This window comes from Miniopterus schreibersii (genome assembly GCF_964146895.1).
Source record: "Miniopterus schreibersii genome assembly, chromosome: 8".
NCBI lineage: Eukaryota > Metazoa > Chordata > Mammalia > Chiroptera > Miniopteridae > Miniopterus > Miniopterus schreibersii.
Window position 1 is genome coordinate 42,246,701 of NC_138109.1, and position 22,644 is coordinate 42,269,344.

Genomic DNA, 22,644 nt, shown 5'->3' on the forward strand with positions numbered 1-22,644 from the left:
AATGCCGTGAGGCCAGTGAAAGAGATGCCAAGCTAGGCAATCTATTCTAGGCAATCCATGTTTGATTCTTAGTTTTTCTGAAGCTCTTTTTCTTTCACATGAAGCAGCTGTCGTGTGTCCCAGTATCACTGCTCAAGCCCTCCAAAGGAGCCTTGTTTTTTTCTCCCTAATCTGCAGGAGTCATGGATGTTCACATTACCCAATCTTATAAAAGGCTGACAGGTGAATCCTCAAGTAAACTACTCTCTAGAATAAGAGATCAGAGAGGTCTCTTCTTCCCCCTAAAAAAGGTAAATAATTCAATCTACTGGCTAGCTGACAACTAAAAGAAACACCAGCCTATACTGAAATAAATTTCCAATTAAAAATTTGCAAAACTCACACACACCAAGTTATATAAAAATATTTGTGACATATGCCAAAAGTAACAAGGCATTCTTACAGATCAATATGGAAAAAGCCAACACTTTGAAGAAAAATGAACTGAGAAACCTAAAATATTAAATGTTTAACAAGCATGAAGAAAATAACCTGTAATCAAAAGAATGAAAGACACCGCTTTTCATTTACCAAATTAGCAAATTTAAAGAAAAAATTAGTCAGTATTAACCAGAGAAACTGGTATTTGCAACCAGGTATGCTAGCTGGCTCCTTTCTGGAGGCAGTTGGGCAATATTTTTAAAAATTTGAATATAAAAATCCACTCCTAACAATGTAGACTAAAGGAACACTATAAATAACAAATTGAGTAACATTTATCACAGCATTGTTTAAAACACGGAGACGGGAACTAAATGCCCTTTATATAAATCATCTATATAAGAAAACACTGAATTTCATGGAATCTAAGATTACTAATTTTAGAACACCCCTATTACATTATGTTCTGAACAGAAAAAAATGCTAATTAAACTGTAATATGCCAGATTTCTACGGTGCACAAGCCCTCTGCCCCCTTAAAATGCCTGAAATAGGGATGGATCTTAGAATTTACGAAAAACATACTATGCAATCTTACATTTCTGCACTTTTCATTACAAATACTCCTTCCTCTTATAACTGGATAGTCAATAAAATATAACCAATATTTTCCCCAAAGACCTGCAATGGGCCTAGACAGACACTACCAACAGCCTTCTTTAAGGCCCATGTCTCTTCCATCCTCCACCCGACACCTTCGCTGACCCTTAGTACTCCTCAGTTGGTAGAAAAGGCAAAGCAAGACGAGGGTGAGGGCTGGGGGTGTTAAGGTAATGACTGAAGCAACGGATCTTTGAAATACAAAGTTTATATAAACAAGCCAAATTTTGCCAAATTCCCATTCAATATTATAACACAGTGCATTCATCCCCTGGTATCCTTAGTGGATTGGTTCCAGGACCACCCCTGCTCAGAGACCAAAATTCTCAGACGCTCAAGTCCCTTGGACATGTCAGCAACTATGAAACATTTTTGGGGAAGCTATGGATAGAGAGCCATATACTTAGTACATGCCGTTTTTAAGATACACAACTCAGTTCTCACCATGGCTGGTTCAAGGTACGTGTTACCTCCACTATATATAAAAGGAAACTGAAATACAAGTAAATTAACCAAAGTCACACTACTAGTACCTAATACAGAACAGTCTAGTTTCAGAGCGTAACTTTCAGCTATACAATTCTTTCTATGCAAATGACTGCTCTACAAACTTACTTCTGATTGTAGTTGACTAAAACTGATGCCATAAAAACCTTTGGAGCTGTTTTTACTAAACCACCAAAACCTGGCATTTCTATATTTCTGAAGTCCTAAATCATTCTTGGTTCCTAAGAAATCTACCTATGAAAACAGGTAAATTTTGAAATGACAAATCTGGTACACCTGAATTTGCTAATTTATCTACCCAGCTAATCTAAATCATACAAGGCACAGGTAGGCCACAGAAAGACTTCCAAGAAAGTCCATTATTTTAAGGAAATTGATAAATGGAGTATTTCAAGCTATAAAAAAAGCCTTTTAAATAGAAAAGTAACCGGAGCAATTGTGCTCTTTAATTATAATAGCTATAATCCCACCCAATTTACCTACATATTTTTTTTCCAAACATGAAGGCTATTATTTCCTAAGCAAAAAGGAATTATGGCTGCATGACTCAATTTTGTTGCTTGTATTAATTGCTGAAACATAAATGCCTTTCCTTTACTCTATGGTAACTGGCCGCACATTTTGCCAGTGGTCATTTCCTTACAAGTTGTTTTTAAGTAGGTTCTGCTCAGATTTCAATCACATCTCTAAGAAACATACAAACCTAGTATGTGCTGCCATGGTGTCCCTTTAAGTCAACTGAGGCCATTTTTCAATTTCCACAACGTTAAGGAATTATTCCGTAAGACCCTGGCCTTGCCTAGGGCAAGAGAATGTAGGTGAGGTTCAAAATACCCTTCCCTCCCTTGCCAATTTCAGACATTTTACTACCTATAGGTAATAGGACCCAAGGAAATATTATAAAAGCTATTCTGAGATTCTCACAGAATAAAATGTTCTGAAAGGCCCTAAATTTTCACTGGACAGGCAGGCCCACCCACAAGCAGGAAATTTTCACTATATTAAAAAAAATCTGTTCCTTTACTAAAGAATATCTCAATTCACTTGCTAAAATGGCTTATGTCTTCCTGCATATTAGCTGAGAATGTGGCCAGTGTTAACCCAAGGATAATTTTCTTGTGCTGTCTAAACCAACAAGTCCAAAGACCCCCATACCCAGCCCTCACCAGCCAAAATCTCTCGAGATGAAAACAGGACACTGCAAGATTTCATTTAGAAACAGAAATCTTACTTTATTCCATCACAAAGGAGTAAAAGATGATTTGCCTTCTTTTCACAACACTGTAGAAAATCCTTCTTTCCTAAGGTTTTCCTCCTCTCACACTTGTACTACAACTCCATGACATGATTCCTTTGTATTCCTATATACTCCCTTTAGTTTACCCCTCTGGGTAGCTTTTCAGTGCAGCTGGGTTTAAAAAACGAACCACCCACTTAGTTTAGTAACTCTAAGAGACTGATGATTGGGGGGGGGGGGGGGGGGGCGACGACACGACGACACATTAATGCTCTCCTGTAACTGGGAGGTGCTAGTTATGTTCCTCAATCAACAGTATAGTGGCTTTTTTTTTCCTTAATAAACTTTACCCATTTTCCTGAATTTATTTCTCAGATGACCTGTAATTACTTTCACTTAGCATTTACACAGCATCCAAAGCACTTCTCTACTTCAGTGAACATAACTTCCAGTTCTACCTTTTGACTCAAAAGGCAGGGAGGTCAGCCCAATTGTTAAAAACACTTAGATCTACTGGATTTTGTTGATATGGAGTGACAAAATGCCACTCAATCTTCAAAGGATACTGTTATGAACAAAATACAGTGGTCTGTAGTACAAACCTTACCTGGTAGGTACGTCATTTTCCCCCAACTAGTGACCAATGAACAGGTCTTAAAAGTAGTTTTACCCAATCCAGTCTTCCCATGTATTCCTCAAAAACTCCTTAACTTTAACACCTAAGTGAAGCCTTCTACATGTACATTTTGTGTACATGTACACAAGATCAAGTTGAAATCAAATTATTTGTAGTTTGTAGGAAAATTCTTTTTTTTACTGAGAAGAGTGGAAGTTCACTGGAAATTCAGCTAAATAAAAAAATTAAGTCCAATATGACGAAATTCTAGGCAGTCAAATATCAAGAACAAAGTTCAGCTGGACCACTTTATAAAGAATCTTCTAGGTAGATGAAAACCAATGCCATTTCTTCAAATTAGACGTCTTTTTATGTTCCTAAATCTGTTCAGTAAATTAGCTACAACTGCAATTAAGGTGGTACAAACAATAATGCCTAAAGCTAAGCTTCTTCCCATTTTCCCTACTCAGTTCACCAAATAACAAATACCAAAATCCTGAATATTAATTAACCCTTCACTGTTCACATTTCCATACCAGAAATATAGCTATTCAAGGAATCATGCCACAGCAAGATCAGTTCAGAGCAATTTTCAACTGATATGATTCAATTATCTAAATAGGTTAAAAATCCATAATGAATCAGAATTCTCATATTACTTTGTCTTATGTGCACAAGACTCAGAATACACATACAAGTGTACCAGGAACTGCCACACCCTCACACCCTCCCAAATGGGCAGCAAAAGGGACAAAGGTTACTGATTTGAAACTAAGTACCTACATAACACCTCAAACAAAAACAATTTGGCAAATTATTTTCTAACTTGTATAGGCCATTTCTCACCTTTTCTTTCCTTCCATTTAGAAGTGAACTGACTCCCAGTTATTCAATATAAAAGTAATCAACAACACAAAAGCTAAATTCTGCCCAAATGGATAGCCTCCTAATAAAGCTGAGAAATAGTCCTCAGAAGTCATTCATTCCTGTCCTAGCTCAATCTACCAAGTTAGGAGTTAATCAACAGATATTTGTTTCCTTACCCATTCAGAAACTTCATCTCAGGAAACATTAATTACAACAGAAAGACTTTAACACTTAAATGTCAAAAAGTGCCACTAAAACGTGAATCATGAAACTAACCATGGCATTAAACTTACTTTTATAGCAAATTTATACTTTCCTTAACAGCTTTCAGGAGAACATATTTAAATTACAAGCTACATAATCTTAAAATAACAGGACCATCTTTACTAGATGGCTAACAGATCTTTTCGCCCTTATCCCAAGTAGCAAAAAAATTTGCTTGAAAATACTTCTGATTTCACAGCTTCCCACAGGGTAGTATGATTTTAATTTGTACCTAAAATGAAACTTTTATTTTAAAAGAACTCTTATATGCTGACCTAGGGGTGATAGCTTAGATCAGGATTCAGCAAACATTTCCTATAAAGGGCCAGATAATGTTTTAAGCCTTGTGGGCTACATACATCTTTGTAGTTTTGTTTCTAATCCTTTAAAAATGTAGAAGCCATTCATAACTCAGGGACTGTATAAAAACAAGCCACAGGCTGAAAATTTGCAGACCCCTAGCTGAGATATAGCACTTATTTAAATAACACTCATTTCCATGCTAGTAACTTTCCTCTGTGGCCAAAATCTTGATGGCTTTAATAATTTATCTTTATATCCTAATTACTTTCTGAAATAAAGCTGCTAATTCTTTAGGTTACAACCTTTCACTATATTCTTTATTTAGTGAATCCCTTCTCAGCCTGAAACAGACTTATTCTAATCACTTCTCATATATAAACTTCCTATTTTTCTAACTACAAAGTCAAGACTTCAAATTGAGAGAACATGTCCAAAGTAAACCCAGGCTAAGCAAAAAGTAACTGACCCCAAATTTCTGAAAGCTGACACACTATATCTAAATAAAACCTGACAATTTTGCAAATAATGTCAAATTACTTCACTAATTACTAGGACTGAAGTTTAATTAGAAATCACTTTACTGATTATCATTATATATACTCTTCAAAGCAAAACGGTAATCAAGTTCTGGGCTTTCTCCAGTTAACATGGCAATCTGGTTTATAAGGTTCAGACTCAATAAACACTTATTTACATGTTATTTCGGCAGAATTACAAATGTTTGGGTTAGAATCTATTTTCTAAGCCTCTATTAACTTTCCTTAAAAAGTAGAATTACATGCACCTGAGAGCCTGAGGATTTGTAACAAAACCAGTTACTTAAATGTTGGGATAGATGTCCATAATATCAAGTCCCAGCAGTTTCACATTTCTCCTTAATTTTTTTAACCTTGAATACTTGTTGGTTCCTTCCACACAACGCTAGTGCTCTTAAAGATTATTTTAAAGTCCAATATATAATATTTAGACTTGGTATGCAACTCCCTTATAACATTTTTAAAATTTCAGTGCAACCATCTCTATAAGAAAAACAAGACACTGAGTACTTTAGACATTCTCTCCAAACCCACGCCAAAAAAAAAAAGCCCCAAATATATTACAACCCCAGATGTCCTACCTTCCTTCCACTTTAACAGTAAAGTAACCAGATGCATAGTACCTAGTGACACAATTTTAAATCTTTCCTAACTCCAGAGGTCTCAAAATAGTATTTAAGCTAAAAAACAAAACATATCCCAATCATTTCAATGCAAGCTGAAAAGATATGAAGTAACAAATTCTGACATTATTCCCATTTAAAACATTCAGCCAGCCACCATTATTATTTATGGATCTGTATTCATTAAGGGATTTTCTTTAGAGTATTATACCCTGCTTAATATTTCCTCCCTCCCCTCAAAAAACAGTGATGTTCAGTATGATTAACCTCTGCGTTCAAAATGTGATCTGCTAAGAGAAATGTCAATTGTAAGGTCAGTCCTTGAAATTCACTGTACAAGAATTCAACTTTCTAATTATAATACTCATTAAAACAGGCATCCCTCCCACATAAACAAAATCTAAGCATAAGGGGAAAAATGAAATACGAGCATGATCTTTGGGATGCACACACAGGTCAGAAAACACATGACGATAAATGGGTTCCTATTTGATTGTTTTTATGATTTTTAAGAAGTGAGCATGAAAATAAAATCTTTATTTTCAGTCATTACCCACCAATAAAAGAAAGTTAGGTTCACAGTTTTAGCTCTTGACACAAAGTGAACTAGGAGGCAAATTTACATCCATCAGATACAACTAATGGACCAACTTTTAGAAGTTCAGGCTATCTTGAAAGCTTGCAACATATCAGATATTGCTGTCTATTCTTTAGTGACAGAATGCCAGCAATGGCTGACAGTGAGTGGAGCTTGTGAAGTGTTTTTAATAGCAGGTGTTTTCTATGTTGCTAGAAATCAAGAGGTTTATAAACATGTTACATGTCCAGAAATGAGTTAAGATACTTGAAAGTCCAAATACACTAACTTAGGAGGGGTCAATAGTCCATATGGACTAAATTAATATTTGCCTCTGGGTAGCAGGTATGTTTGTAAATATAAAATTATATTAGACATTAGCACCAGTACAGAACACACTCAGCATCATAAGATCCAAAACACCAGCACAAGTTATCCATCATTTAAAACCAATTGCCTCCTTCCTAACATGGCAAACTAGTAGGTAACTAGGTTAATAAATCTAATTCAAATGAATAACTTTTGTACTATACAATCTCTGTTTTGGAAGTATATGGGAGAACTAGTCAGCAAACAGCAGACATTTTATGACTTAAGATTTTCAATATTTTAAAAACTGAACATTACCACACATAGGTAGAAAATTACTGAAAATTAATGAGTGACAAAAAAATCTTTAAAACTGTAAATAAATTTTTCTGCTTAACAATAAATATGGCAGAAGACTAAAAAAAAAAAAAAAAAAAATCCTAGAAAACCTGTTTATTGATCATGTTACTAAGTGCGCTGACGGTCCCATTCAGGAATCCATTATTATAACCTAATTTTCTAATGCAGGAAGAGGTAAAAGATACTTATCACCTTCTGTGGAACAGTCACATATCAACTTAAGACCAAAACTAATAGCAATATAAGAAATTCGGCAACAATAAGACTTTTGGTTTATATTTCATGGATGGTACTGCTGTTCCAACCTTACAAAGTAAAGCTGTCTGCTTTCCAAATTCCAAAAAGTAACACTCTGCATCTTACCATACTAACCAGGCCCTTTGGTTTCTTTAGAACAGGAAAGGATAAAGGGTCATTGATTATGGGTATACAATTTTGATTTGGGACCTTTCACACACAAATCATACTGAGTGGCCAGATGCAGTTTAAATATTACGCATTAGCCAAATCAACTTTGTTATACCCACCCTGTTGGAGGGGGGAAAAGCCCAACACTCATAAAACTACTTCACCTGACAGGATGTGTTTATCAACAATAAGTAGCTTAAACAACTTTCTACTAGACAGTAAGGTGTCTAGTTTGGTTTTTAAAATGGGAAAGTCACACACTTTAAAATATAGTTGAAATTGTCAATCAATTATAATTTGAACCTAATGAACCAAGCAGGAGCAAGGATTAGTAAACCAATGTGCTTTGAATTTGTTCAAGTCTGATATTTCTGTATAAAGATTTAGCATATAATAGCTATCATGAGAAGTGAAAAGATATTTTCCCCAGAAATGAAAATATTAAAACTAAGTTAAAATACATAAAGTTGTTAGTATTCCACACAGCATAACTTTTGACAATCAGAGTTGACATGTCCCAGTTGACCATGTGTGTAAATGCAAAGCAGGTAGTAAAACTGATATTATTCCAATATTTAAAACCGGTTTGTAACTGGGGGAACATCTAAATCCTTAATTAAAAAACACAAATGAAGTGAAAGCTTTAAACTGGTACACATGTTCACACCTATATTTCAAGTTTGGAAATGCATATTTGCAAGCAGCAATACAAAATATTCATGAAGAATGCATAATCTCTGAAAACATCCCTGCTACCAATACATTTCTAAATACAAAACTGACTACCATATTGTTACTTCTGTGGAGCAAGAGAAGTTCATTTTCAAAACAGATAAAACTCAGTCTGTTGGTGTGAGTGGTATGAATGACAGTCTTTTTTTTTTTTTTTTTTTTTTTAATTTCTTAGTCGGTTGGGATCCTTAAGCATGCAAAACCTCAGAGAAGTCGGGTCCACAAAGGAACCAGGGTTGTCTTATGGCATCCAGTTAAGCCAGAGCTGGGAATGCCTCTGGGTCATCTACATCAGGAGCAGAAGCACTTGACTGAAAAAGAAACAAATTAAAATGAATAATGCTCAAATCTTAAAAATAAACTGCCAGTGTCTACATTTAGACACAGAATTCTAAAATATCTTGAAGTTAAAATACTAAGTAAAATGTGTCAAATCTTTAAAGGCAAAATTCTGGGTCAGAATAGGACCACAAACATTTGCAATGAGCCTTGTCCTGCATTTCTATCAAGACCTAGGAAAATTCCTTAGTAACAGCATGGGTTATTTTTCTAATAAATCACACAAGTCGATTCATATGGGATGTGTTTATAGATTCTTACTTTGTTGTTAAGCATTCCTATATTTTTCCCACTTGCTAAATAAGAATGGCATCAATTTGAAAACTAAGAAACAGATTACATTTATTTAAGCAGCACATTCATCAATGTTAGAATGGGACCCAACTGCCATTTACAATGTACAAATAACAAAAAAACCCCAAAAGTATTGAAAAGGTCCATATACATAACATTGGCTGTTAAAAACACCTGATATCAGAGGAAGAAACAGAAACAAAATATCATTACATTGTTACTGGTGACCATAAAATCTGTAATATTTAAGATACCACTATAATTAAATACTGGCAGACCCAATCAAGGCCCCCCAATTTGTGTATCAGGTGTTGGGAATTCAGGAGGACATTATGGCTGTACACTAGATAAACTACGACAAAAATGAATTCCAGTTCTTACGTAACAGTCTAGTTTAAAAAAAAAAAATCAAGAACTGCCCAGCTGGCATGGTTCAGCAGTTGAGCATCCACCTATGAACCTGGAGGTCACCGTTCCATTCCTAGTTAGGGCACGTGCCTGGGTTGGGGACTCGACACTCCAGTAAGGGGGCGTGCAAGAGGCAGCCAATCAATGACTCTCACCATTAATGTTTCTCTCTCTCTTCTCCCTTCCTCTCTCTGAAATCAATAAAAATATTTTTTTTTAAAAATCAAGAACTAAAAAGGTGTTCACTAGATCATCAGTACCGAGTTTCACACAATTATACAATGGACACAAAGGTTATGTTAACCTAAGACGTAAAAAGCAGTGAAGAGTCAATGCAAAGGATGTAGTTGGCATTTCAAGTAGACAACTGTCAAAGGCCAAGACTTAACTTGGTTCCCTGTGATTGAATTCTTCTGCTGCAAAATGGGGATGCTAACATAGTAACACGAATTAAATAATATAGCACATAAAACGCCTAGCACAGCACCATGACCAGCACCTGATTAAGTATTCAATAAAAGACAATCATTTCATTCTACTGGCAGCACTACTCAGTCTTTTAAGCACTTTAAACAAAAATATAACCTAAAAAGTAGTTGTTTTTTCAAAAAATTATTGATTTTAGAGAGCAAAAGGGGGGAAGGGAGAGAGACAGATTTTTTGTTCCACTATTTATGCATTCATTGGTTGGTACTTTTATGTGCCCTGACCAGGGATCCCACCCCCAAGCTTGTCATATAGGGAGAACATTCTAACCGAGTACCTGGCCAGGGCCTAAAATGTAGTTTCTTTCTTTTTTTAAAAATACGTTTTTATTGATTTCAGAAAGAGGAAGGGAGGAGAGATAGAAACATCAATGATTAGAGTAACTGATCAGCTGCATCCTGCATGCCCCCTACTGGGGTTCGAGCCCACAACCCGGGCATGTGCCCTGACTGGAAATCAACTGTGGCCTCCTGGTTCATGGGTCAACTCTCAACCAGAGCCATACCAGCTGGGCTAACATGTAGTTTCTTAAAGATGTCTACCTTTTTTCCTTCTACTTATGTTTCCAAAAGGACCCCCTGCAGTGAACCTACCTAAAGAGGTCCCTGAATTACTTAAAAGAACAAAAGAAGTCTTTAAAAATTACCTTGTCAGTCCTGCTGCCACGGTTTGGACGTCCACCACGCCCACGGCCACCTCGTCCTCCCCTGCCACCACGTCCTGGGCGGCCAAGGTCTCCAAAATTGATCTCCAGCTGAGATGTTATATCATTTGCTGGCTTCCGGAAATGATGGTCCATAACCGAATCTTCAGCATGAGCCTAAAATTTTAAGTAAAGGCCACTGGGTGATTACTAGAAAAGCAATGTTCCAAATTTCTAAATGAGCTTTCTTCTTAAAAGACCAAACATCCTATCTGCACTTTATGTGAACAAATATTTCAACACCACTATAGATAATAAGCTTTGGGATCAGCCATAGTGGTAGTGGAAGAATTCCTTTCACTTTTCTCCTTCATATTCTCTTAACTTGAAATTACAGGTGATATTGGCAAGTCTCAATTACAGGTATATAATCACAGCCATTCAAGCGGCTGGGCCCCACCTCAAACCTAATGAATCCTAATCTTTAGCAGTACATTTATGCTCCTCAGATTAGGATTCCCATAAAGGAACCCCTGATAAAGACATGGATAGATAGCATGTAAGGTTCTTATTATTGATGTAGTATTCTAAATCTCTTTATAAAAAAAACTTCTGCTTTATATCTTCGGAAGAATATAGAATTGCGTGTAGACTTCTCAGAATGCCATTCTGTTCATATACAACTTTTATATGGTCTTTCATATAAACTGGAGAGCTACAGATTCAAGTGAATCACAACTTTACATAAGGGAACCTTGAAAAGCTGCGCCCAAATAAAACCACACCTTAAATTTATCAAAGGAACCATCTTAAAATGAAATAGTCATGTTTGTGAAATCCAGATCCTACTTTATATTTATGTAATAAGCTCCAAGACCCAGTCTGCAAAAAAAAACCAGCCAGAGAATATTATACTGCTTAATGCCTGAATTCTGATATATCTGGGATGAATGAGTTTTAATCTTCGAATTGGAAACTTTCTTAGACATTAAAGTACATTTTAATTTTCCTACATATATTCCTCTTTTCTGGAGGAATTTTAATATTTTGTTCTTTTGAAGTATCTTATAATATTACAATCATCAATAACTACCCTTACAGTACAAATAAATGCTGTAACTGTACCTATGCTTTCACCCCTTTAATCACCTAATACCGAATTGTCATCTCTTAGTGTCAGGCCAACCTAATTTAAAGGTAATAGAAGGTTCTTTATTTTAAAGAAGCCTAAAAAGTAAATGTAAATCCAAAAAATCACTAACAAATTAAAGTCAATTATATATATTACTTGTCTAATTTTTAAATGTTTGCTCTTGCAAAGTAGTATCAATTTATCAATCAGAAGCTTTTACAAGTTTCTAGAGCACAAAAGCAAAAAAAAAAAAAAATCTAACTTGATATATTACTGAAACAACCTAAAAGGTTACACTTCAATAATATAAAGGAAGTCTAGATGTTCAGGATACATCCCTAACCTTTAACTAGTAGGATAAATTGGAAAAGCATATAAACATGGCTTAATAATGAAAATGTACTGGTTTTAACGTTTTTCATAACCCATTTCACATTTTATAGTTTTCAAAAAATTTCAAATCATAAACATCGCCTGGTGTATTTCTGAAAAGTGCACCATAAAATAATACTTAAAACTGTGATACCTAACCTGATGTCTATAAAATGCATGAAGAGGCTTTAGGATATTAATGAATCACCTAAAATTATATCAGAATCTTGTACATGTCTTGTTCTAGAGAAAAGTTCTGTCAGGACCTCCAAAAGTTATGAATAATTGTCTCAAAGGTACCCAATAAATCTTTTTCATGTTAACCTAAGCAGTTTAATAATTAGTTCAACAATCTCCCCAAGGTGAACTTTCAAGGTTCTTTAATCTGGAATCCTATGTGTTTTACACACATACACAAAACAACTGTACCTGCAAGAACTATGAAAAAATAACCAAGTGTTCTAAATGAAGCAAACTGTTTTTTTCTGCAGGACTTGACACTTAAAAGACAATGTCCTCACTTATACTATTTTTTATAGACTCAGTATTTTTAAAAATCACCTGTAAACCTAGAAAAATATTTAAATCTCTTCAACTTGTTTTATTTCAAAATGTTTCCATGTTTGTTTCACAACTTTTTTTAAAAAATTAAAATGTAAGATCTTACTGCATCTTTTTATTACAGGATGTCTTCATAACATTTTAATTTAACTTTATGACTAAAATCTCATATTTACACAAGCCCTAAAAGGATGTAGCGCCTGGATATTCCACTAAGAATGTGCCCCAAGGCTTAAACAGAAGCTGCAAAATTAAAAGCCACCAACATGTCTTTCTCATTAATTCCCATGTTTTGTAAGAAAAGGAAACCTATAAATTAACTCTCCAGTATTTACATCATCCTCAATAAAGGGTAGTACCATTTATTGAAGAATCCTGACCATTACATATGGCAGGCAGACAGTTTCAAGTACTGAATGCTGAATAAAGCGACTCAATTTTATTTTAGATTAAGCCACATGAACATGCCACTCTTTTAATCTAATACAAGTCCTTGAATTTAGGCATGATTTTAAAAACTATCATCACAACTCTGAAAAGACCTACTGTATTTCTGAAACATAGTAATTGTATGATATATATTGACTAACCACCCTTGGGGGGGGGGGGGCACGTCACTACCACATTAAATATAATTATGGATTGACAGAAGGGACTAAATTTCTTAGACTATATGATAATGTAGTTTATTTTCCTTTTTGAGCAATTTACCCATCACAAATGAGCCTATGTAAAACTTTTCTTTTTTATAAACAGATAAAAAAAATTATAAATGTGTTGAATTGTCAAGACATTTAAAAAAATTTTCAACCACCACAAAAATTAATTTTACCTCTTCACTCTTTGACTTATGAAGAACAAATCCCTTTTTCCACTGCCCATCAGCACCTTCATTTGGTTTTCGGATATTAAATTCTACTTTTGCCCGGTCCTTATTTTGAATAGCCTTCCACTCATCCAAAGTCATTTCTTTTGGACCCTCTTCCTTTACTTCTTCAACTTCATTCTCCCTGTGAAAAGATGTTTAAATTTTATACCTACTAGGTGGCTAACAAAAACCTGTATTATTTATAGGGAAGTTAATCTCGGTTGGTCAATCTTTTAGAGAAAAGTATCCAAGGATGGGAGGATCATAATTTTTGTAACCCAATGGCTAACATGCAAGTTGGTAGACACCAGGAATTCAATGCTTGTTAAATTGGTGAAAGTACAGGTAACTGAGAAAAATACAATTCATCTTCATAAACTTTTAAATGATCATCTATCACTAATACAGTCTGGAATTGGCTTTATCACACCTAAAATATACATTTTTTTTTCTTTTTTTAATCCTCACCAGAAGATGTTTACTGACTTTAGAAAGAGAAACATCAATTGGTTGCCTCCCATATTTGTATAGATTGGGACTGAACCCAAAACCTAAGTATGTGCCCAGACCGATAATCGAACCCACAACCTCCTTGGTGCATGGGACAATACTCCAACCAAGCCACCAAGGTGGGGCTAAAATAGACACTTCGTAAATTAAAATCTTTGGCCTAACTTCTCTTAAAACATTTTTAATTTCCATAATTTCCCACAATACATAACTCATAACATACAGGAAAGTAATCATCTCGAATGCCTGTGAATCACACTTTATATTCTAGAATATAAAAAGAACTATTCCTCTATCTTTTATTTTAGCAATACTGAAGGCAAAACAAAAGAAACTTTAAAAGCCAAGTTTATACAAATCCTAGACTCTATATATTCCAACTTTCAAACCAACCTGAATGTGGACAGGAGACTAAGGTTTCACTAGAAATGAAACTCTCCACAATGCATATTGGTTTAAATACTTAATAGCAAGTTAGTTATTTCCAAATATAAATCTCAAAATTATAACTATTACATATTATGATTTCCTCTTTTTGCAGAAAGCAAGCATGGGCCTAGAAATCCATTATTTTAGTCTAATCTAAATTTCCAATTATCACCAAACAAGTTGTTTGCTATTTTGGGAGCTCTGCTTCTTTCCAAAGATAGCAGGTGATCCAGTTATCCTTAGAGCTCAAATATCTCCCTTCTATGCTGCTCTGTACCTGTTGACTAATCCTACCTCAAAACTTCAAGTTTACATTGAATTGATGAGATTTGGCTATCAGGTCCAGATGAGAAAACTGAAGGGGAAAAAGTCCCAGTTACTCGTAAGTTGTGACATAGCCAAGAACGTAACTCAGAACACTTTGTCATACGGAACCATGACACCTACCTTCAAGGATTGTTAAGGATCAACTGAGACCAAACAAAAACTCTGGAAACTATATATAAGGGAGTCAAAGTCAGCCAAGCTCTGCTTCTTAAATTTATATTTCCATATACAAGATACAATACTATGTTCAGATTCTCCCCTACTCTGTAGACTGCTCTAATGCCATCATCATCATAATCTTCTTTAGACCAAATACCCTCAATTTCACTCCTCGGTCCTGAATTAAGTATTTGTTTCCAATACCCAATCAAAAATACATGATTTCCTTCTGGCAGACATTTATAATCTTTGCAGGTAACACTTAAGGCGATTTAAACATGTGCTCCTTATTAAAGGAACAACAGCTGTGTTGAGCATTGTGAAGTACTTACTATTACTTACATAAGGGTCATTTAATTCATGAACCACAATTTCACTGTTTACCAAACAAAATTATGATTTCATGTAGTTTCATACAAATGAATTTATATTACCCTAAGTTCAACAACACCATTTAACATCATATATTTTTCTACTGTCTCCAACAGCAAATCTATTATTCCTTATTCCGACAAACCCATGGAATATGATACTCTAATCATTAATAGTAGTTCACTGTAAGAGCAATTCTTCCTGAAGAAAAGACAAAGTTTAGAAAAGCATCTCTTCCCTGATTGATCTGAATATGCCCTGGTTAAGAATTAGACCTAAATCGATAATGCAAGACTTTAAACCACAATACTGTAAGAAATGACTGGCATGTAATTTCTGCTTCACTGGTAGCAACCAGAGGAAGGCGTTAAATTATTTCTACCAGCATAACTTGAATCTTTAAAACTCTCTCACCCTTGAATACACAAACACTTCAAAACCAAGTCTTTTACCTAAAAACTCAGAAAATGCAAAAGATTAAGAAAGCTAGTAAATAACATATTCTGGCATTTGTTATACATTTTAAAACAAGCCAGTAAGGCTATGTTCCAAATTCAACGATGGAAAATAAATTTAAGAGAGAGAGAGGAACTCATTTTAAAGTGGTCACTTTTTAAATTTTAAACTGTCTCAAAAGAAAACTTGTAGTTACAGGGTCCAAAGTATTTTCAACTAAGGGTTCTAAATATTACAATGTCTCTTATTTCAACCATTTGGTCAAATTTTTAGAAACCCCCCAATTTCAGATTTTAGTTCTCACCTATTCAACATCTCTAGACAGTTATCACTTGAATTGTCCATTACTTATATATCTTACCGTTATCTCTATTAAGTAAGGTTAGTTAGGTACAAAATGCATGGCATCTTATTCCCATTCTCTATTTTGAGGTTACAATAGTTAATTTTTGTGCTTGGGGCTAACAGGTTTTACTAAAATATGTATCTTCCTTATCTTTTTAAGACAACAATGGTAATTTCAAATAGAAATAACCATTTTTATTTTTTAAATCATTAGAGCCCAATATATCAATATATACCTGTGTAAAGCACTCCTCTCTATAAATACTATTTAAGGAATTGGGGTACAATGAAAGTCTCTCCTGTTAAAAAGCCATACAATAACAGCATTAAACCTATAGGTTTTCTTGGTAAAAATCCACAAACTGATTTCAGTGATGGAGCATTACCACTACACATAAAACCACTTACTTATTTTCAGTGTCTGCAACTGGATGTTCTTCACCTTCAGGTGTTTCCTCAGTCACATTTGGTTGCTCCAAGTCACTGCAATTATAAGATATTTGTTTCTGAATGTATTTTGGGGACTCTCTAAGGAAAGAAAGAAAAAGAAAGGCATCTAGGTCCATTTACATGTAGCTGAAGAATTCATTACACAAAAATATTTTAAAATCCTCACATTCCCTAAGTCTTTTCTTATTAAATTTATACTCCAGTAGACCTTTAAGAGAAATAACTTCAAAATGTATACTGATCCAAGTTATAGTACTTTATTCAAAAAGCAGCAGGACAGAACAATTAGTTTTAAAACAAAGCCTCACTGGCCTATCAAATTTTTGTTAATGACCAGAAGGGTCAATAGCTACAAACTATTAAAGATACAGAAAATCAGAATACCCAACTTCAAAGGGTTTCAGGAAAAGCTATATAGCCATATGAAAAAAACTGATATCATATATACTAAAATATAGAAAAATTGGTCACTTGATACCAATTGGATATGTTTAGGTTTGACTGTAACCTAAACATATCCAACAAGACTTTATCTTGTATGGAAATAGCTGTAAGATGAGAGCTATTCTATTCTTGTCCCAGGGACAAATAATATTTAAGAGTTATGGGTGAACTTCTAGTAAAGTATAGGATCAGTTTTATTAAGATTATTTTTAAAAATCAGAATACCAACGTTAATTCGTCTTTGACAGTTCCCCAGTTGTGAGATCCGCTACCTCCACGTTTGTCCTCATGCTTCAGGCCACTGTAATGTGAGAAAGAACTAACAAAACTGAGTTAACATAATACTCTTTAATTCTAGAAATTCAAATTTTGTTTTATTAAAAAAATAGTATCAAATATAAAACTAAAATAAAAACCAATATAAGACTTACGATCTATCACTTCCACTATGCCTATCAAATTCACGTTTGCCACGAGAATCAAATCCATCTCCTCGGCCCATTCCACGTCCACGGCCTCCTCGACCTCTTCCAAGACCACCACGGCCTCGGATAGGCCGGTCAATAATTGGTCTACAACAAACAAAGATTATATACATCCCAGGTTTCCAGAAAAAAAGGGAAATTCATTTAAATACTCAAAAATACAGGAATACATTTATTGGCTCATAAGTCAACAGTTAAACACGTTTTAGAAAATTCAAAACAGTATTTCTAAACACATAAAGGAAATCAAAACAACTAAGCAGCTAGCTAGCTACCCCCAAAACAAGAAAAGTATTTTTATTGTCTAAAACCTACTATTAGTGCATTCTTTTAATTGTTATTCATTTTACATTACAATAGAGTAAACCTGCTATCCACCAATACACTTAATTAAAATAAACAAATCTAACCTGCATAATGAGTAATCTGTTTTGCTATAACAGCTCAACAGAACTTTCCTGTTAACATCTGGGGATAGCAAGAAAAAGAAATTGTCTACCAATTCAATTAAGTGTTTCACTACAAGAAATCTAAGGTTGAACACTAAAAACTGCTATTGAAATGTCTGATGTATAACAATGCACAAATTCAGATGTTTCTTTGAAAAAAACTGATAAACATAACCAGCCACACTGCTGGCAATTATGACCAATTTATAGCTTTGTGTTAAGCTATGACTCTATAGACTGACAAAACATGAAGAGATTTTTAAAAAATCTTGCCTATCAACTGAAAATTCTCCTCCTTCACCCTTTTCTTCAAGTGGCTTTTCAAATCGTCGTTCACGCGGTGGTCGCCGTTCTGGTCTCCTATCAATTATTTTCCCTTCACCCTGAAGTTGCTGATCAGGTCTTCTTCCAACACGTCTTATTCCTAAAATGATAAATAACAGCATAAACAAATTATATTTGCAATACAAAAAAATTTAGGCCTAAACTTTTGGGTCCACTAACTAGCACTTACTGCTGAAAAAGGCAAACATTGGGCATCTCTAAAGTAGAACAAAGTACTTATAGAAATTCCTATTTTAAATAAACTTGTTCCAAACATATCTAGTTTTCCAAGTAACACCCCCCCCCAAAGCATTCTCTGTAACCGACTTGGAAGTCACCTGGGTAGGCAGCCATTATTCCTCTCACTTTTCAAAATGCCCCAGTCTCTTAATTTAGAATTCTAAATTTAAAGAAATTTTTAGGCAAATGACACATTTTGGCTTTAGACACCAAAGATAACACCAGTAGTCATTCATAAATAATAACCAAGCAAATCCACACACATTCATCAGATAAGGAACCTCAAAAAAATTTAAAAGGCCACACTTTTAATTTACATAATCTGGAGGGGGAAAGAACCCTCAAAAGAGTAAAACGACTGATAATTCTATGAAATTACAAAATTAAATGGAAAACAAATAGCACTTAAGATTGCACCTCCATAGTTTGAAATAGCTATTTAACCAGAAAAAAAGCACCATCCTCCATTTAGTTTTTATATATGTATACATATATATGTATATATACACACTACACCTAACAAAAAAAATTGTTATGCAACATCTAAAATACTCAGATGGAGAGCTTTTTTTTTGGTTTCTCTTACCAGTGCATTTACTGATTTCTTCCTTTATTACTTTTCTCCTGTTAGTGTCTAATGCTCATGAGGCAACCAATATGCATTACTGGTGGCCTTAAAAATAAGTAGACTGATGGCTAAACTCATGACAAAAATTTCAGGTACGCCTTAATTCCCAAACCACAATTTCTGACAAAGTCAAATAGCAGCTGAGGAACTTGTTTTTATAACAAGATCTTAAGTTGATTCACCCTGGTTCTTTCTAAGAAAGTGGAACACCATCAAAATGTACCAAATTGTCCAGGTGCTTGTAACTAGAGTAAAAAACAGTAAATATCAAACTCTTCAATGAAATTTTAAAGTCCATTCCACATAAACTCTCAGGATAGGCACATTGTTACATCTTTTACCAAGGCACTTAAATAAATTTCGTCAGAGCTATAGTGTATTGGGGTGGAGCTATGGAACCAGTCTTTTATAATGATATCCAAGCCAAACACACCCAAATGAACAATGGCTTGCTTCCCCACCCAATACTCAATATTAGGCTTATAGAATCTAAAAAACTTACCAAATATATTCACCCCATAATCGACATTTAAAAATGCTTCTCTTGATATATTTATCTGTACTTGCAAGCTCACTTTATTTTTACTAGAGTCCAGGCTTTTAATTAAACAAACAAAAAACGCACACAACACCTTGGTCTACAAGTTATCACTTCTGTGGTGTCAATTCTCAAGTTCTTCAAATGGACAAAAAACGAGCTACAAAGCTAATTCTTATAATATTAACATTAAATACATATCTAGGGTATGTCTAACACTGTGCTAGGACCTATCTTCAAAAGTACATTAACACATGACCAGGGTAACAATCCTTTCCACTACAAAAGGAAGAGGCTGTTTACAGGTCTATCCTTCCCCAATGCCCAGAACATCAACTGACAGCAGGATCTCAAACCAGTATTTTTCATTCAACATTTTCCCTTTATTTATGTTTGTTTTATGCAATTTAAAGTTAAGCGTGCTCTGAAACACTGATCTAAGGAAAATGTTGGTACCTAATATGGGAGGTTTCCCAAGGGAAGACTACTGAATGGCAAACTCAGTCTTGGTTATAAATTTATGAAATTCCCAACCTCTGTAACTTAAAATTCTAGTTCCCAGGTAAGAGCTTGTTTCAAAGATGGGCTTTAAGATCCAAACAATGGGGGATTTCAAACATGCTTCATCCTTTGAACATTCAAAATGGGTGAACACACCTACCTTGTACGTTCTAGATTTACACTTCAGACTCAATTTTTTTCACGTGCTTTCTTGGGACTAGTCTAATCAAAGAGGTAAAGTTGAGCAGTTCAAATGATTACACAAGTCAAGCCAGTGCTCCTTATTTATTTAGTTGTGCTACAGGTTGCTATAAAGCTTAGTTGACAAAATAGATATTTGGCTTGAGGGATGTATACATGCTTTTCTAATACTCCAACTTGTGCTTCCCCAAACCTGTAATTTTAATACAAGAATTCTTTTGTTTTATTCACCACCTCGGTTCTTCACGCCAAGCCTCACAGAAGTTCTCATTAAAAACAAACAAAACAAAAAACCCTAATCCAAAACATAACACAATTGTTTTCTTTTCTTTTTTTTTTTTTAATTAGTTGAACGTTAACGAATTCAACTAAAGCTAATGAGCAACTCCCTTCCGGAGCACGTGGCAGCAAAGCAAAATTTCAACTTTAAATGTATGAAACCAACCAAGAGTCCTACACCTATTTGCTCCTCATAACGTATGCTTTTTCTTGTCCTCAACTGTTTTGCTTTTTCGCTCACCACAAAAGACAAACCCGTGAGGAGTGAGAAAGCAAAATTCAAGCTTAAGGCACTCCTGTGAAGTTTACAGTGTGACCTGGAAGCAGCTATTACCCGCCAATGAAATCCTGACCATGCTTCCCGCACATGTGGAGAAAAAGCTACACTCAAAAAAGCTCCCTGCTCCGGCTAACATGACAGCCTCTGCACTCATTTCACCACGAGGGCCGGGCCGAGCCACGCCACCCGAAACTGAGTGCGGGAGACGGAGAAAGGGTCGTGACAAGAGGACGAGCCTCGGGACTTCCTCAAATAATCCCTCTTCATTCAGAATTCCCGCTTCTGCTTAATCGAATGTAGCCACATTTCTCTCCTTCCCAACAGCTTAACTCGCTCCAGCAACTTACTAAGAGTTCAAAATTGTTGAGGTGCGGGGGGAACAATAAGGCGCATGTGACACCTAAAACAGGAGCTTACCCCACAGTATCTGGTAACCTCGAACAGAGAAGGGGCTTGGTATAAGCTCCGACCCTCGGCTTTTCACTGGGGTACTCCGCGCCATCGTGGGACAAGATGGCAGGACAGAAGCCTAAACCAGACAACTGCACCTCAGAACATCACACTGAGGGAGAGCTCTGAACAGGAGGAAGCTGGGGGACCCCATGCTTCCCGGTAACCTCAGTCCATGCGCCCGCCTGAGGAGTCCGGCGGGAAGACAACCACCTCCCGGGATCCCAAGCTCGCTGAGGAACAGCTTATCTCCAGACCACGCTCCTCCGCTCAGAACCCGAGGCGCGAAGGGGGTGGCTCCAGGAACCTTGCAGGTGGTGGTTTGAGCTTGGGGCTACCACGCTCTCAGGACCTCGCTTTTGTCGTGTGGGGGAAGATAGGCGGCAAAACCTTCCGCGGACGCTCGGAGCTCGGGAAGCAAGTGGTAGTCGCAAGTCCGCCCCGCTCCTGCCCTCATCCTGGGTCTTCCCCACCTTCTACCACGGATTTACCTTCTTTCTTAAGCGCCACGGGCGGCTGCGTCTCCTCTTTCTTGTCAGCCACGCCAACGTTGGACGGCAGCGGGTTCTTGCGTTCTTTCTGGGACTCTTTACGCAGCTGTTTGCCTGCCGCATTAGAGTTGTTCTGGGCTGCGGCCTGAGCTGCGCTCTTGGCCCCAGGGCCCCCAACACCGCCCCCGCCGGCTTCTTTTTTCTTGTTCTCTGCCGCCTTCAACACCTCGAAGGGGTCCGATTCGTCGTCAAATAACTGGTCGAATCGGTTGGTGACCACGCAGCCGAAGCCTTCCTGTAAATGCCCAGGCATGATGGTGGCTCGGCGGCGCGTTCCTCCACGGATTGCAGCGGGCCGCGCCGAGCCAAGAGCGCCTGCTTCAGCTCTTCCCACAAGATGGCCGGGCCGAAAGAGGGGGGCCGTCTTCTCTTCCGGCGCCAGGCACACATCCGGGAGCGGCGAGCGCCGCAGGGCATCACGGGGTATGTAGGCTAGAGTCGCTTCTACCGAGGCGGCTCCTGGCACCAGGACTACAATTCCCAGAATGCACGGCGCGACAACTCTTCGCGCGCGCCGGAGAGGTGGGACCTGACGGAGAGAGTGCAGCGTGCCAGTGAGGGGAGGGGAAGCATGGTGGTGGGCGGAGCCCTGCCACCTGCTCTTGCCACCCTTAAACTCTCTCGAGTCTCGAGCTCTACTGAAAACAGGAAAACGTGACGGCGTATTTTGCTCCCGAAAGTTCTCTGTCTTTGGTTTCACTCGC

General features: G+C 36.4%; 1 protein-coding gene across 4 annotated transcripts; it reads right to left on the reverse strand.

The window, feature by feature from the left end:
- Nucleotides 1-8,329: 8,329 nt before the first annotated feature.
- On the reverse strand, nt 8,330-22,320 carry SERBP1 (SERPINE1 mRNA binding protein 1). Of its 4 annotated transcripts, none has more exons than XM_081143600.1 (8): nt 21,881-22,320; nt 18,222-18,372; nt 17,446-17,586; nt 17,244-17,333; nt 16,529-16,603; nt 13,487-13,664; nt 10,593-10,766; nt 8,330-8,730 (listed from the first exon to the last, which is right to left on the reverse strand). In XM_081143600.1, exons 1-8 carry the CDS (start codon nt 22,191-22,193, stop codon nt 8,674-8,676), a joined length of 1,179 nt encoding a protein of 392 aa, XP_080999726.1. In that variant the 5' UTR covers nt 22,194-22,320; the 3' UTR covers nt 8,330-8,673. The 4 variants fall into 4 exon arrangements, with proteins under 4 accessions (XP_080999726.1, XP_080999727.1, XP_080999725.1 ...); XM_081143601.1 differs by having other exon boundaries at nt 17,244-17,315; nt 21,881-22,299; XM_081143599.1 differs by having other exon boundaries at nt 16,529-16,648; nt 17,244-17,315; nt 21,881-22,299.
- Nucleotides 22,321-22,644: the final 324 nt, after the last annotated feature.

Bases quoted from the DNA above. Each gene is read 5' to 3' on its own strand.
- SERBP1 (XM_081143598.1), bottom strand. From the start codon at position 22,193: ATGCCTGGGCATTTACAGGAAGGCTTCGGCTGCGTGGTCACCAACCGA. The intron at 17,334-17,445 runs GTAAGTCTTATA...CAGTTTTGTTAG, and splicing joins CATAGTGGAAGTGATAGATC to TTCTTTCTCACATTACAGTG. The intron at 8,731-10,592 runs GTAATTTTTAAA...TTTCTTTTTCAG, and splicing joins GTGGCAGCAGGACTGACAAG to TCAAGTGCTTCTGCTCCTGA.